Below are 16,614 nucleotides of genomic sequence, written 5' to 3' on the forward strand. Positions count from 1 at the left end.
GCCTCGCGGAGAAACTCTGGGTGGATGTTTTCGCTGCGCATGAAAGGGTCCTCTTGTTTTATCAGGCGATTGGGGGCGAAAAGTACACCCCCTCTGGAAACGCCTGGGTCAGATCACGCCCTTCCATGTCTGATGGATTATTATGAGAAGTTATTAGGCCATTTATGTTCTTAATCTCCTGCGAGGAAATGCCGGACAGACGTTCTTTCCGCGGGTCCATGTGTTTCTGATATGCGCTCTTGTGACACACGTACGAGACCCAGTTTTGACACATGTCATTTTCACACATTTCACAGGTCAAACCCTTTAACAGTGAGAGACCCACTAAAGCACGCACGGAGCACTCGTTCTGAAGGGCTTAACGTAAGCAACTGATACTGCAAAGCTAACATTTTTCCCAAAAAAAAAAGGAGAAGAGAAAAAACACAAATATGAAAGTCAACCACAAGCGTGGGTCCCAGAGGAAAGACTGGATAAGTTACCGTGTTCAAGGTCAAAGTTGAAGGTTCTCCTTTAATGGGAACAACAATAAGAAAGCACAACGCCAGAGCACAGAGGTTGCAAATTACACGTCTAAAGACCTTCTGGCTCAGAAATGACATTGGTAAATAATTAATGCTAACAATCAGGCTTTAAATGATGGATGAACACAAACGACAACTCACATAAAAAGATAAAAGGAGGCAGTGACATGGTTTCATTTATTTTCATAAATCAGTTTTGTATGTTAGTCATTAAAAAAAAAGTGTTTCGGGGAAAAAAAAAACGAGCCAAGGTAATGCCAGAGAAGAGAGGAAGGACGGAGGAGGGGAAGAGAGAGATGGGGAGTCTGGAAAGCTTTTTTTGCGCAAGCCCGTTTGAGTGAAACCTAATGGCTGGCAGAATGTAGGTCAGGCGGGGGGACGTGAATTGGGCTCAGATGGGGTCTGGCTAGCGTGTCGGGATGAATGGATGAGGACCCGCCTTCACACACACACACACACAATGCGGGGGGAGGAGAGCACACAGACCCGGAGAAGCCCAAACGCCCATCAGTGCAGGAGCAAACAGGCCTCAGGATGCTGGCTAGAGCATTCCGGCTGCTGTGCGCACTGTTTAGTATGCAGTCCCAGGGCTCTCGCGGCTCCCTCTGAATGCATGGCTTACATCACTCGGGCCTTTTGTGTCTGGATACTCCAGCGCAGACCGACTCAATATTTAAGCTGCTCTTCTATCCTTTTTTCACAGATATATACTGCAGGAGAGCCGCCTGAGGATGTTATAACATGACTTAATAAATTTAGTGATTATTGTGATATAATATTTAATAACTATTCTAACTATAATCCTTTTTAGGTGCAATGATCAAATAAAAAAACAATAAAGCAAGGGCAACATTTAAATGTCTAATTTCACATGTTTCAAGCATAGTATGTAGCATCTACTGACATAGCACTATAGGACAAAGTACTGTACATCATGGTGGCAGCTACAATAATCTTTAAAGAAAGAATTAGTAAAAATGGGGCCATCACACTGTAAATGAACCTACAGTTGGGCACCTGCCGCCCAACAAGAGAATACTCCACATACTTCTTAGAGGATTAAATAGAAGGTGATCACCATTACATCATCTTTGAGAGATGCATGACATCAGCGATGTGACTGGACCTCACTCTAATCCTATTAAATCACATTCCTCCTGTCTCGACCAGCGGTGGCCCCACATTTTCCAGAGATGGTCTTCAACTCTAATGCCTTCCAGTTAACCCAGCTACATAATTCATTTTTAACAATGGCTCTGATCAAAGAGCGGCCCAATCAGATACGGAGAGTGCTTCCCCTGGCCAGGAGTTCCCTGTCCTAACCCACTCCTGCTGACAACCAAGACAAACGACTGCGAGAGCACGCGGGAAAGCCAGTCGCGTTCCCGGTGAAGGGCTGCACACCGGAGCCAGGAGCCCCGGGTAGAGCTGCCCAAGTCCGAGCGGAAAGTACGCCTGCGATCCCACGGGATCTCATTATAATCCCTCTTTCTCATTCGGCGGGAGTGGCAGTGCCAAGCCGGGAGATTCCCCCTGACTGGGCTCGGGATGCAGGAAGGCGGGGAAAGCCCCGATGGGCCGCCCCGCTGCGGGGCAGCCGGGTTCCGCGCGCTGGGTTTCTCGTGCGCTGGGTTTTTCGCGCGCTGGGTTTTCCGCGGAGCGCGCGTAGCCGCGTACGCGCTCGGGCGAGCGGGCCAGTCAGACGGGATGGAAATGTTTACTCAGTGACGGGCCGCAGCGGCCTCCCCCCAGGACAGACAGCTTATAATACCGCCAGACTGCACAATACGCACTGTTTCCAAGCAGGACCGCCAACAATACCGCCAAGCAAGCGACGCCTGGCCTTCCACTTAAAACACTGGAAATCTTCAACCTGGGACCGGTCCACAGTACATGAATAATCTGAGTGTATTTCAGCGCGTTTATAACAAACAGGAATGCTTCTGTTCTGCGGCAGGTATGCCGGATCACTCTGCTGATCTTACATGAGTGTGTTTACAGCGCTTCAGACATCCTCCTACACACATCCTACACTTACCTTCATCACGTTTTTCCTGCTGCCCCTTTGCTGATAAAGTATCATGTTGTGAACTTCTGAAAAACCCATAATCTTCCTATAAAATTATTTTAAAAATACAAGACAAGCAATTTTGGAAAAATAACAATCCAAAAATACAGCGACAGCTATATTTATCAAATTTGTTTTTCAAAAATGCACTTCCTACCTCAGCCTGTTATATTAAAACTCCCTCGTACAAGATACAAGCCAATAAGAAGTGAATTGACCGGATGTAATAGGTATGTGGTAGGGCATCTATAGATACAACATGGTAGATATGAAGTAGGACAATATTGCTTTTCCTTAGGCTGAATACAGTTTCTCATAACAAATGCTAAAACAAAATGCCATAATATTGGTTAAGCATATTTATAGTAAGCTCAAAATTTATCAGACATTATGTCTGTTTTGAAATACCACTGACACATTATACAGTACATTAGCATTAACATGGAAATAAGCACTGATGGTCAAACTCTTTGTGTGCTGTAATGGTGGAATACTACTCTGCGCAGCTGTGATACACGCAGACAGAGTGAGCCTGAGGTTTGTGACACGCACACATCTGTGCTCAGGTCCGTCCCCCAATGCAGGCCCCACAGCACAGCTACAGTGAGGAAGTCAAGGTGGTTTAACTTATAGCTCTTATAGCTGAACTGTAACAAGCGTGTAATTAAAACCAGGGTATCTCAGGTCGGTATACCGCCTATTCTCAGCAAAGGACAGGGAAAGAAAGAAAAGAGAGAGAAAAAAACAGTGAAAGGGAGACAGAGACAGAGAAAGAGATGTAGAGAGAGAGAGAGAGATGGAGGGAGGGGGACAGAGAGAAAGAGAGAGAAAGAGTTTTTCTTTTAACATTCCCATTTTCATTGCCAGTAATGAGGGAAAAAAGAGGATCCTCCAGGGAAAGGCAAGAAGCTGTGTGTTTTTGGCAACAGGATACACACAAGTGATAAAATCTAAAAGACAGTCATAATGCATTCTTCATCTTCTTCTTGGTCTTCTTCTCCTTATTATTATTTCCTCTCACTACTAATCACTATCCTGTAATGTTTGTTTTATCTTGGATTCTATTCTTATATGACAGTGGTGATGATGATATGTTGTTATTACTTTTTATGTTCTGGCAGCACACACAGCGTGATGCTATCTTACCAATAAAGCACTTTGAACTGAACTGAGGGGGGAGAGAGACAGAGAGACAGAGGGAAAGTAGGAGTCCGGTATGGGTCACATAGTACATTAAACCCATCCTAATACTAATTTTCCCACACAATGATTTAACTCTACATACAAGATGTACTGTATTACAAGCCCAGCTGTCATGACACACTGCATGTTTATCTTCTGAGCACATAGAGCAGTGATGGCATGCTAACTGAAGCATTATGGGTATGCTTTGTAGCATCAGGTAAGGTGCACCTCTGCTACTGTCCCTAATGAGGATGTTCTATGACAGCTATGCTAACGGCATCAGGCAGACACAATGCTGTGACTGTGCTGACAGCAATGTGAACACATCGTTCTGTGCTTTCATTTCCTGGGACTTTTTAGAACCAACCTGTCAGGCATCTGCCAAACTGCTGCCATAATGGCCAGCTGATAGAGAAGCACCCGCATGCAGGACGGCAGGTATAAACAAAGAGTACAGACTAGGCACAGCGTTTCATACTGATATCCCGCAGCTATTAGATAATTACAAGCCAGTCATTGTATGACTCAGTTTCTGAATAATTTGAAATTTTATCCTTGTACTGAGCATAGCAGGGTAGCTGCTACAGCAACCACACACTGCTCAAGGGAACAGTGTTTGGAAGCAGGATTTGAACCTGCCGTTCTCTGGATAGTCCAGCTCAACATCAGGCTGACTTTGTCTGCCATTTAACTCCACATCAAACTGACAAGGAAAGGTGACTGAGGCACACATTTACTGCACTTTGCATCACATATTTGTATGAATTCATTGTCTGCATACTAGTACACCCTGAACTGGTCCAATTGGCATGGTACAAAAAGACTATCCGCAATTCTTTCATGCATACAGAAAAGATCTATGATGGCCCATGGAAACATCTGAATTATGAACCAGTTCTCATTAAGCATAACTCAGCAGCTGTACACAGCACTGCACAGTGTAGCACATGTATTTTACATTACAGCTTGTACTGTAAAGGTGTATGATATTTTTATATATTCTGCATTGTGTTCTGACACAGGCAGGCTCCCCCAGTGGAGGGGACAGAATGGAGGGTAGTTGAGTGATTGCGGACCTGAGGGCCCCTGCCCTGGGGGCCACAGCCACATTCACACCATTAGAGTAATGAGGGAGAAAGGCCCTTCCACAAAGATGAGAACCCAAACAGTCAGGTCCCAGCAATGGGACAGGCACTCAAAAGGCCCCCAAGCTGAGAAAACATCACAAACATAACACCCAAAACACTTACACAAGCTCCTGAAACTCCCCCCAATTTATCTGCAGTGCAGAAAACGTGTTTTAATTGATACATGACATGACGTTATGTTTCGTTAGACCAGCTTTTTCTGTGTTACGCAAATAGAATTCTGGCCTGAGGATTTTAACACGGTCCAGACAGCTGAGCAGGAGGCAGATGGATTCCTGCTCTAACCCTGTTCTGGGTTTGGCTCTGAGTGTGGAGAAGACCTTTGATGTGAGAATTTGGGAGAGAACCCACAGGGTGGGGGTAAGCGATGCTGAATATTAAAACGGTGATTTATGTTTGGAAGTGCTCTTTCCATTGTTTGGTTTGGCTTCCTGCTGCAGGGTAAGATCCCAGGGTCCTGCGCTTGCGTCCCGCCAGGGGAACCTCCGTTATTGAATTAGGAGGCGATCAGTCAGGGAGCCATCAGTGTTACAACAGGCATACTGACTGTAAACACAGACTGCCTGAACCACGGAGCTGCTGGTGCCATGTGTTCCATCACGCTGTGTTTATGTGTGTGGGTCTATACGTGTGTGCGTGCGTGTGTATGCGTGCGAGTGTGTGTGTGTGTGTGTGTGTATGTGCGTGTGTGTGTGTGCGTGTGTATGCGTGCGAGTGTGTGTGTGTGTGTGTGTGTATGTGAGTGCGTGTATGCGTGTATGCGTGTGTGCGTGTGTGTATGTGCGTGCATGTGTGTGGGTGTGTATGTGTGCGTGCGTGCGAACGTGCATGTGTGTGTGTGCATGTGTGTTTGTATGAGGATTTGCGCGTGCCTGCGTTAGAGAAAAAGGATCCAAGTCCCACATTTTCACAGCTGGTCATACAAAAGTAGGCCAAAAGTTAACCAGGTTAAAGGGACATTCAGGATATAAACATGTACTGTTCTCATGGCGACAGGGCCGTGTGCTGAAGTTGCTCTTCAGAGATGAAACAGGGTGGGTGGGGTACAAATACATGAATGAAGAAATTAATAAATAAATACTGCACATACTGTAGGCTTAGAAGTAAACAGTACATGGCCCGTGAAATTACCCCAAGAACGACAAAGCTATGGAAAAAATTAGGATCTTTTAATCAACTTCTTAAAAGAAAAAGAATGAGCTATTTAGTGATGTCATTCTTCAGACCCTCCAACAACAGATACTCCGAACAGATACTTCATGTAAACTTTTCTCAGATTCCACTGCACTTCATCTTATTGGTATGTGTGTGTGTGTGTGTGTGTGTGTTTGCATGTGTTTGTGATTGATCGCTCTTACTGCGTGACTGTGTTTTAAAATTCACAAGCACTGCCTGGGGTCAGGGTTCATAATCACGCTGGGGGTTCTCTGAGCGTAGACATTTTCACAAAAACAGTGGGGAGATCGAGCCAGTACTCTGTAGACTCACCCTGTCCTGGGGGGGGGGGACCCACACTGCAGCTCAGTGCAGCACAGTGCTTATATTGCCTTACACCGTCCTACGTTTCCAATAACAACAGCTCTCAATCAATTAAACTAATAATCAGTGAAAAACTGTTACTGTTGAAATTAGCCGTAAAATGAAAATGAAACATTGAGAAAGAAATCTGATCATTTTTCAAGATGAACAAATAATCATGACTAAATGGTAGGGACGAAATCAGTACAAGCAAGTGTTTGGATTGCATCAAATTTTGTATGAAGATCTCCTTCAGCATCCACCAAACAAAGACAATTCCAGCCTGTCATTTTGCATGAAGATGCTAACCTGATAATATTTGGGTGTAAAAATGTTTGTTCAAGAGCGGCTGTAGAACCAAAACTTACTTGAAGTCTTGGAGATATTCTGACACAAAAAAATAAGATTTTACAACACCTCTGAACCTGAACAATAAAAGTATATAGGATATAGTCATAAATGACAAACTCTGTTTTTCTTGATGTTAACCAACAATAAAGTAACAAAACCACCTTTGTGCTGGGGGAGACAGAGAGCATGAGAGAAAGAGCAAGAGGGGGAAAGAGAGAGGGAGGAATTGCTTTTATGATCTGCAACATCCTGCCAAAGTTTTTATCAGCCGGTTTAGCAGGCGTGACCTGCCCTCTCCCAGCAGGTTGTGAAACGGTAGTGAACTTCAGGCTCAGATTTTCTGATCTGCCCTCTACTACGGGCGCTGGTGGAAGCAGAAACAGAGAGGCTCTCCAGTGCCTTTTTAAGTCTGACCTTTGAACTTGGAAGGCGGAGAGGGGACAAGGGACATATAAAAAATTAACTGTTACAATGGCCGAATATTGCCACATTAGCTACTTCAGCGATGCTGTCAGAGTACCTCTGTGCGTGTGTGTGTATGTGTGTGTGTGTGTGTGTATGTGTGTGTGTGTGTGTATGTGTGTGTGTGTGTGTATGTGTGTGTGTGTGTGTGTGTGTGTGTGTATGTGTGTGTGTGTGTGTTTTTGCACTCAATGAAGCGGATAATTGAACTGTGAGAATGTGCAGTGCTGTACATGGGCCTGTGGCTGATTTAGACATAAGATAATGCGTATGGGCTTAATGTGACATATGGACTTAAAAGTTGATGATGAAACAAGAAAGAGTGTACTGTGCTGTAGGTGGTCTACTGGATACCAAGGTCATCAAAGTAACATCAGCAAGAGCACTGACCCCTTTAAAATGGATTCATGTATATCAGGTTTCATTGTATACATAATTCATATCTTGAATATATAGACTGAAAGTTTGAATAACTTGGCAAAGTATCCAGGAAAGTAATCCATCAGTAACCTCACTGACTATTCCTGCTCAGAAATCGTGTGTTATTGATTTCTGGTATAAAAACAATGCCGCAACTGTGGCTACCATAATTTGATGTGAGCAAACGTGGTTTTGGCATCCGTTTAAGGAGTAAGTCTTCTCCCACAATGCATTGCAGTAAGCAGTATGATGGCACTGTCACCTATTGGCTCAGCTTTTATCGAACCCTGCCCAACACCCAACCAGCCTGTCCACACTATTCATAACCAGAAGTCAGATGGAGGTGGAATTTGTAACCCGATTACATCTATGATTTTTTAAAAGAACATTATGCAGTAGTTATACCGTGAATACCCTCAGCACAGACAATCTATGGTTGAAATTATACTCAGAGAGCAGATGCAAGTAACAACTGACAGCAAGCGTCAAGCAACCAATGAACAATGATTGATATGTAAGGAAGTGTATTACCTCTGAGGATGTAGTTCTGGTAGTTCTGATCGGCCTCAGCTCCCACCTTTATCAAGCATGTCAGTCCCTCCGCCACAACAAACTCATGGACGAGGTCCTTGTCATCCTGTAGGGAAGTGGTGAGACACTTTGGGTCAGATGTTTGTTCATATATCGTATATATATATCGTTTTCTGCTTAAACGTGTACACTCTGATCAGCGTAGAGTCATGACACCATATACCTACAATAGATCAGTGTTTTGTACTCTCATTACTTTCTACTGCCATTTTTGCACCACTAATCGATATCATATGGACCTCCATGACCGATGTTGGTTAGATGTCTGATCGACGTCAACATGTTTGGTGAGTAAAAACAATCGGTAGCTTACCTTCTACCTTTCAGTTGATCCTTAATATGTTTTTTTTACTAGGAATTTGGAATGGAATTTGTAACAATAATGGAATGAATCCCATTCCATAAATAGCAATAAAAATCTCAAAACTGTAGAGATTTGATTTCCTGTGGTGTTAATGCTGTCTCGGTTCCAGCAAGGCTTCTATATGCGGTGTAAGAGGACCCAGGCAGGATATCCCCTGGTTTAGGTGTGTCTCTGTTCTATATGAAGCACTTAAAGCTTGATACGTCTGGGAGGGAAACAGTTGAGAAGAATCAATATACAAATTCAACTTCCTGTCTGTCTCTCCTCAGGTCAGGCCCATGGAAACAGGGGTTTGATTTGTGAGTGAGAACAGCGTCAAAGGGGTTAAAGGATTAAACACAAAACGAACGAGGACCAAACAAAAACATGTCCATTTCTCATCTGCCTCCCTGATGAAGCTGATCATTGTGTGCGACAGTGGAAAAAAAAAAAACAGATTAAATGAAAGCCATTAAGAAAAACAGACAGAAAGAGAGAGGGGTAGACGGACATTCTTGGCCCAAAATATCCCGTTCTGTGCTAATAATTTGCACTTCACACAAACCAGATGCACGGCAGGCACTCACGAGCCGAGACCAGCGCAGTGACTCCCTCTCTCGTTAGGCAGCGGGGTCACGCACTCTGCTGGGCCGTCAAACACCGCCCGGGCAGGCTACACATCGCAGACAGGACCCAAGCATGCTAATTAAGGCCGCTTTGAAGCTGGCTACGGCAACACCTCGGGAGACAGTCTATGACACGCTGCTCATTCATTTTCTGCAGTTTTAACATTCGCTCCGCATACAGGTGTTGAGAGCACCTTCAGTCCTTTCCCATCTGAAGTCTCCACCCCCCTTTAGCACAGCCCACCCCACCCAGCTGCTGGTGCCTGCACAGGCCCCGCACTCGTCCTTGGACTACAGCTCTTGAGGACTTCCTGGTGACAAACCTACAGTTGGTGTTTATGCTGAATAATAAAATCCCATGTACCCTTGATGACAAATCAGACCATTGTCCATGAATGTCAGAATCCATCTGTAATCCAAAGTAGGTGTAGAAAAAGATAAGTAGTAATGTGCTAGTGATAAAGCACCTGGCTTTAAAACGGTGAGTTAGAAATATGAGGTTGGAGATGCACAGCCAATATCAGGACTGTGGTTTGTTTGCTAATCCTCTGATAGCTCCCATAAATGACTGCGCTCCACTGGTTTGAGAGGTTATGTAAGTAAACTCCCCACGAGACCTCTGTGAGAAGACAAACTTTGTTAAACACAAAAAAATTACAAGAATGATTATACAAATTTAAAGGTAAGTTCTAAGCCTCCTCTGTTTGTAAATCACCAACCTCCTCAGTCTTATATATAGTCAAATAAAGCTTGTAAAGAGCAATAACAGCCAGAAGCAATGCCATGGCTGCTTTCCCATTCACACACATCTGATTTATGATGGCCTTCCTCCATTTTGTTGCCTTCATTCTAACGGCAGCTGTAAATCAGACCTTTTCCTGTGTTTGCTTTGACCAGATTTTGCACATTGATTTACAACAGAAAAAATATATACCTGTACAATATTGACCATCATAATTACTAATATTTTTTACTTACCGATAACAATCATCAGCACTGTTATCTGAACGAAGTTAAAATAAATGGCGGAATTTTCACGTTTAATCTAGCGCTGTACTTCTGACACGTCTGTTCCGATGAAACAGGTGACTTTTTATTGTGTTTTCATACGGACGTGTTTGTGCGAGAGGGAGGCACTGGGACACTCACCTTCCCGCTCACGGCCTCCGCAGAGATAAATTAACCAAGCCCGCTCCGACTACACAATTTCCTGTCTCCCTGGGAGCCATGTTTTGTTCCGGGTGAGCTGCTGGTTGCTAGGAGCCTGTTGCTCCCTGACACTGGGAGCTCATTAAATTAGCGGCAAACGAGGCTCTGAGAGCAATCTGTGTCGTGGCTTGATTGACGACGGAGCGCACCCAAAGGCCCAGAGCCTGGGCAAAGTCTGCTCACACCACGGTGATTTACTGAGGCTTCACTCGCATCCTCCTCCTTTGGCTATAGGCACATACAGCACAACCACAGCATGGATAGAAACGCATGTTTACAAGTTCATCATTTTGGTCAGGGTTAGAACGACCATCCAGCCAATCAGCTGCTAAACTTCCGGTCAGAGCGTGATTTTCATTCCTGTTGAATTCCTCGGTTTAATGAATCCGTAATAATTTCCAGTTGAAATGATAAGTCAGCAGGTGTCATTTTATCCCTGGTGGGCAGTGAAGAGGATCAGCAGGAGTGACTGATTCCAGCAGATGATGAGTGGTGACAAGCGAGGATCTGAAGGCATAAACCATTCAGACACTGTGCTGCTGATGACCTTGGTGGAGGGGTCGTGCCTTAAACTCGTAACAGAGGCTCACAGGGAAAAATAAACCTGTTTCCTCAGGTTGTAAAACCCATAAACCAAGATGACATCCAAACATTAGCTATCCATCCCCTACTCGAGTAAAAAACAACTAGTCCTCATGGAGTACTCCCTCTGTTTCCCGTAACAAAAATTACATTACCACAATATATCACCACACAACAACTACACCACCTTTCATAGAGCCACCACATATACAGCAACTAAAGCCGTATACACAGGAAAGCCACCGAACACAGCAACTATAAAACTGCAACACAGAAAAGTGGCCCATAGAGTTAATACACCTCACTTACAAAGAACCCACAAGCCAGCTACAGTGCCATTACACTAAGCTCTAACCTACAAAATAACTACACTTTTGTTGTTGCAGAGGAATCACCACACTCAAAGAGCAAAGTACACAATCCCATGACACACAAGTGCACATTCAGGAAATAGGCACGTAACATAGATAACAAAACAACCTGACACAGAAACTATGCAACTGCTACACAAATTAGCCCCAGTGCAAAGAATCCGTTACTGAGCTGCAGACTACACTGCAACTACACCTCTGCTACTCACAGCAGAGCAATAGCCTCTGAGGCAGCCTACGCTGACACTGCTCCACTGCTACACAGAACACAGATGAGGGCTGTTTCATTATCACTGTGTACACAGTGCCCTTGTTCCAGGCACTCAACAAACCTTTATGTTCAATACAGTAATGGAAGCCGTATACTGCAGCCTCGCATCCCAGGCTGGGCTTAATGCAGCGTGTCCCCCCCGTCATCGATTGCTCTCCAATGTCACTGCGCACTCTCATTACCGGAAAGCTGGCACTGCTGCCAGTCTAAATGCACCTGAAGCTTGGATGCAAAGTGACATATTGACTGACGATGCTGCGGATGTCGTTCCGTCCTACGCATGGGCGTGGAGATATTTAAAGTGAGTGATAAAAATAACAACTTGGACATGGTCCATCCAAAATGAGCCGGAATTAAAAACAGAAATACGAACAACAGATTAGACGTCAGATTAGACGCAGAAAGATTCCCCTGTTGTTCCCAACGTGTTATTTAATAAATACTACACAAAACATTTTTTTCAGATCTTTCCAGAAAACAGAAATGCTCTAGTGACAGCTCCCTGTCTCTCTGCCTCCATCTTTTCCACAGTGTTTGCCTGATGACAAAACCGTCTGCCCCCCTCACACCTGACTTTCACAGAGCCAGTTCCTCACTTGGCTTCAGGAAGGGGAACATGATGTGCGTGTACACGCATGCTGGTGTTTGTGTTTGCATGTGTGTGTGTTTGGGGATAACGTATGAAGTGGAGTGACCACTCACGCATGCAGACACATTCACAAATATGCTTACAAACACATGTATACATATAGTACAAATACACATAGGGAAAATGGGGATGGTCGTATTGGTGTGTATAATTACTAAGATATATAAGCAAATTGCAAAACATAAAAAATTGAGACATAAATATAAAAAAATACTATGTACACATTTTCAAAATGCATGGCTTGCATTTTTGCATAGTTTTTCCTGGCGAACTCTTTCACTAACAAGGACTTCCTGCCATTCACAGAGGACTACTGTGTCATAATCATATTAGACGAGTGGCAGTGTTCTCTGCAGGTCTGGTCCAGGCCTCTCTGTCAGCACCAGAAGCCTCCTTTCTTCCAGCTGTCTCCAAAAATACAGATTTACACTTTCCCTGCCAAACCACCGGGACCAGCATCTCATCCCAGCACAGTCAGGAATACAGCTGCCACAGAGACAGTGTGTACTCCCCCAAGAGTCAGCAGCAAAGGGCTGGTGAGCCACTTCACCAAGGAGCTGTGTGCGTGTGTGTGTGTGCGGGTGTGTGCGCGTGCACATGTGTAGGTGTGCATGCATGTGTGTGTGTGTGTGTGTGCGCGTGCACATGTGTAGGTGTGCATGCATGTGTGTGTGTGTGTGTGTGTGTGTATGTGTGTGTGCGTGCACATGTGTAGGTGTGCATGCATGTGTGTGTGCGTGCGTGTGTAGGTGTGTGGTGTGAGTGTGTATAGGTTTGTATGCGCGTGTGAGTGAGTCTGTGTGTGTGTGTGTGTGTGTGTGCCAGTATGCCTGTGTGAAGATTTTTCCATGGTCACAGCCGTGTGGTTAGAAGTGCAGAAGCATTGTAAAATAGTATAATTAAAGTTTTTTTTACCTGAAAAATCTGCTTCAGAGAAAACAGGGCTCTCCTTAACTCTCGTCCATTTGAGTTGTAGAGTTTCTCTACAGAGACAGGGGGAGAGACAGAGAACTGATCAGTTTACAGTCATGCATCACACTACTCCATCTCTATGATTCCCAGAGCATACAGGGCAGTTCCCCCATTTCTCCACTGAGATCTGGAACTTTCCACACTGTCCATCAGCTCCATCTTCCATCTCAGTACAGAGGCTTCCCCCCTATGACCCCAGCGTAACCCCAGTGTGACCCCAATGTTCATCACAGACGCAGTGTGGACGCAGTGCAGAAAGAGTCACGCTCAAGTTCCCACAGTAAGCTGCTCTTTCAGCAACGCCCCATTTCGGAGAGTACCAAATTAAAATGACATATTGTTTTTGGGCTCAGATTTGACTGCTGAAACTTTCAAACTAACTATTTCAAAAAAGGACAGTGATAATGCCAAAACTCTGGAGACATTCTGTACTGTTGGAACAGGTAGTATAACCTTAAATTACACACCACACAAAGACAGAACAGTGTCTGCATGAATATCTGTGCGCTGGATTGTGGTCGATGCTCTCAGATGTGGGCAGAATGAGGAGCTGAACTGACAGTGATGAATATGTTTCCACAGGTGTTGAGCACAGTCTGAGTGGCTCAGTGCCACCTTGCTGTGCTACTTTCTTCCAGCCAGCGTGTGGCAGTGTTGAGCAGCTGCACAGACACAAAAGGAGCTTCTGGGAGCATCTGTGACTCAGCAGTCAGCCTTACCTGTGTGAGCAGCCCTGCGCACTTGCAGGCTCCTGCTCCCCATTCTCTCTGTTTTTCCATCACCCCCTCTTCTCCCTCTCTCTGTAAGTACATCTCTGTTTTGTGCCTTGCCACACAGCATTTACATGAGGCATCTTTTTGACTGTGCCTGCTGTTGTCATGGACCTTTCAGATATTAAATGTTAAGCCTGACAATTAGCCATGGAGGTCCTGGTAGCCCTGTTTCCCTTTGCACGTCACGCAAGAACTAGCGTGGCCAGGACACATCACAAAACCCTCCTCCCGCCACAGTCACAGACACTGGTCGGGCCTTCACAGACATTTTTTTTTTGGAAGCCTTCACTAACACCTTGTCCCAAGGCGGCCTGCGTTCTGTCCTGCTGCTCGGCTGCCGAACAACAGAGCTCATTAACATTCCAAAGCTGCCCCCATCCATGCGTCAAAGTGCCCGACAGAGATTTATTTCTGTCTGATAATGCGTCTGCGTGCGCATGTCTGTGTGTTTTGCATGTATTAGGATGGGGATAAGGAGGATTTGGGGCGTATACAGGAGGAGATGCAGGGCCATGGGGCTCTGAGTCATGTACGTGTGCAATGATACTGTTTGTTGGCACATTGCTCAGTTCTATGAGCTTGCACTCCCCTAAATCAAAACCAATCGCACTCAACGTATGTGTCAATTGAAGAGCAAGCAGGTTCCAAAGAAAATGAATGCATGCATGTGTATGCATGAATGCCTGAGGGTGTACATTAGTGTGTGTGTGTGTGTGTGTGTGTCATGTGTGTTTGAGGTGTGCGTGTGTGTGTTTGTCTGAGGTATGTACGTGTCTGCGTGGGTGTGTATGCCCATGTGTATGTGTGTGTGTGTGTGTGTATGTAGGAGTGTGAGTGTATGTGTATTGGTGTGAGTGTGTGTGTTGGTGTGTATGTGTGTGTGTGTGTGGTGTGTTTGAGCTGTGTGTGTGTGTGTGTGTGTATTTGTTTGTGGTGTGTGAGTGCGTGTGTGTGTATGTGTGTGATGTGTGTTTGCGGTGTGTGTGTGTGTGTATGTTTGAGGTGTGTGTGTACGTGTGTGTTTGTTTGAGGTGTGTGTGTGTTTGAGGTGTGTGTGTGTGCGCGCATGTAAACAGGGAGGAGGGACTTCACACAAAGGCCTGCTGAATGCCTTTGCCCTGCAGAATAATAAGTCCCTCACAGCTGAAGCGGCTGGGAGGGACTAGCATCTGCCAGCAGTGTGGGTAGAGATGGGAATTCTCCCGCCCAGACCACAGGCCTGCCTGGTGCAGCAGCAGCACAGGCCTGAAGGCCACGCTCTCCCTCTCACACTAAAAACTCCCATCAGTCCTCACTTCATCCCTGCCAGCAGCTACTTCATTTCCCCCTTCCTGTGAAAGAGGTCTTTACGCTCACACTGGGATTTCAAACCTGATTGGGCCTTCTCTGGAGTTGCCAACAGACCGAATGCACTGAATAATACATGTATAAAATAAAAATAAGAGTTTGCGCAAGAAGAAAAGGGAGAACACTACAGTGAATCGAAAAAAAAACCAGCTTTGAAGCCAAGTCAACCCAGATCTTGAGCAAAATAAAAAAATGGAGGGAATGAATCAAAACAAAACAAAAAAAACGCAACCATTTGGCTTGAGGCAACGTGTTACTTAGCCATTGGGTCCGGCCAAAAATGAGCTAGGACCCTCGGGGTGAACATAGGGCAAGCACTGCTGTGACTCACTGCATTTCTAGGAACACTAAAATAGTGCATGGTAACGGTTTACAACACAAAGCAAACTGAACTGTTTTAGACTTCCACGGAATATCCAGAGATTGGAGTGATCTGGAGCTGTGCTGACTGACCTACACATGCTGAAATGCAGGGTCTTTAAATGCTGGCTGCTGAGAGAATTCTGCTCTCCGAGACTGAATATGTCAGCTCTGTGCTGCTCTGTGACACACGGAGAGGGTGCGCCTCAGGCTAAGGGAGTCCTCAGGTATGCTACTGAGAGAGTGGGCTCTCTCTTCTGCCCCCAAGGCAGGCTGGGAAAATGGCTTACATCTGCCAAGGCACCCCAAGCATGCATTTAACAAACAGAACAGTACCAACAGCCACAGTGGCTATACATTCAAACAGTTATCTTGGATACATGTTTGTGACTCTACAAACCTTCTTTTCACTGGTGAACAGCTGTTTCGGCTGAATGAATAGCAGGACCATAAATGGTTGGAATTTTTGGAGATGCTGTAGCGATACCTCAGGGATAAAACTGAACATGAGGCTTAAAAACAGCAAGGTAGAATATTTAACCTCTATGTAGAGCACACAGAGTCACAGGCACATAAATCTACATGTGAGGCCAAATCAAACCAATCTAAAAACTGGCCAGTCGGTCAGATAATGCAGTGCCTGCTGCCACAAAGCATACTCCATGTTTTTTGAGTCTCACACTCACCGAGTGCCAAAGAATAATTCACTGCAAATTCTTTAGATTATTACCATGGTGAATGATTCATTAGTTCATGGGAAAGCAGTAACTACAGATAAAATGTCTCCTGTGTACCCTACAATAGTTTAGCAACCAGGATTAACATAATCCAAATACCATGTTAA

At 45.0% G+C, this 16,614-nt stretch overlaps 1 protein-coding gene across 8 annotated transcripts in view; it reads right to left on the reverse strand.

Annotated features, from left to right (window-relative positions):
- fhod3b (formin homology 2 domain containing 3b) overlaps nt 1–16,614 on the reverse strand; it is a 168,219-nt gene that overhangs the window by 65,299 nt on the left and 86,306 nt on the right. For all 8 annotated transcript variants that reach the window (XM_064347897.1, XM_064347880.1, XM_064347886.1 and 5 more), the window contains exons 4-5: nt 13,234–13,301; nt 8,208–8,313 (exon numbers count right to left, since the gene is read on the reverse strand). In XM_064347897.1, the coding sequence (XP_064203967.1) occupies nt 8,208–8,313; nt 13,234–13,301 (174 nt within the window). The remainder of the gene's footprint in view (nt 1–8,207; nt 8,314–13,233; nt 13,302–16,614) is intronic.

Source organism: Anguilla rostrata, chromosome 1, assembly GCF_018555375.3.
Source record: "Anguilla rostrata isolate EN2019 chromosome 1, ASM1855537v3, whole genome shotgun sequence".
NCBI lineage: Eukaryota > Metazoa > Chordata > Actinopteri > Anguilliformes > Anguillidae > Anguilla > Anguilla rostrata.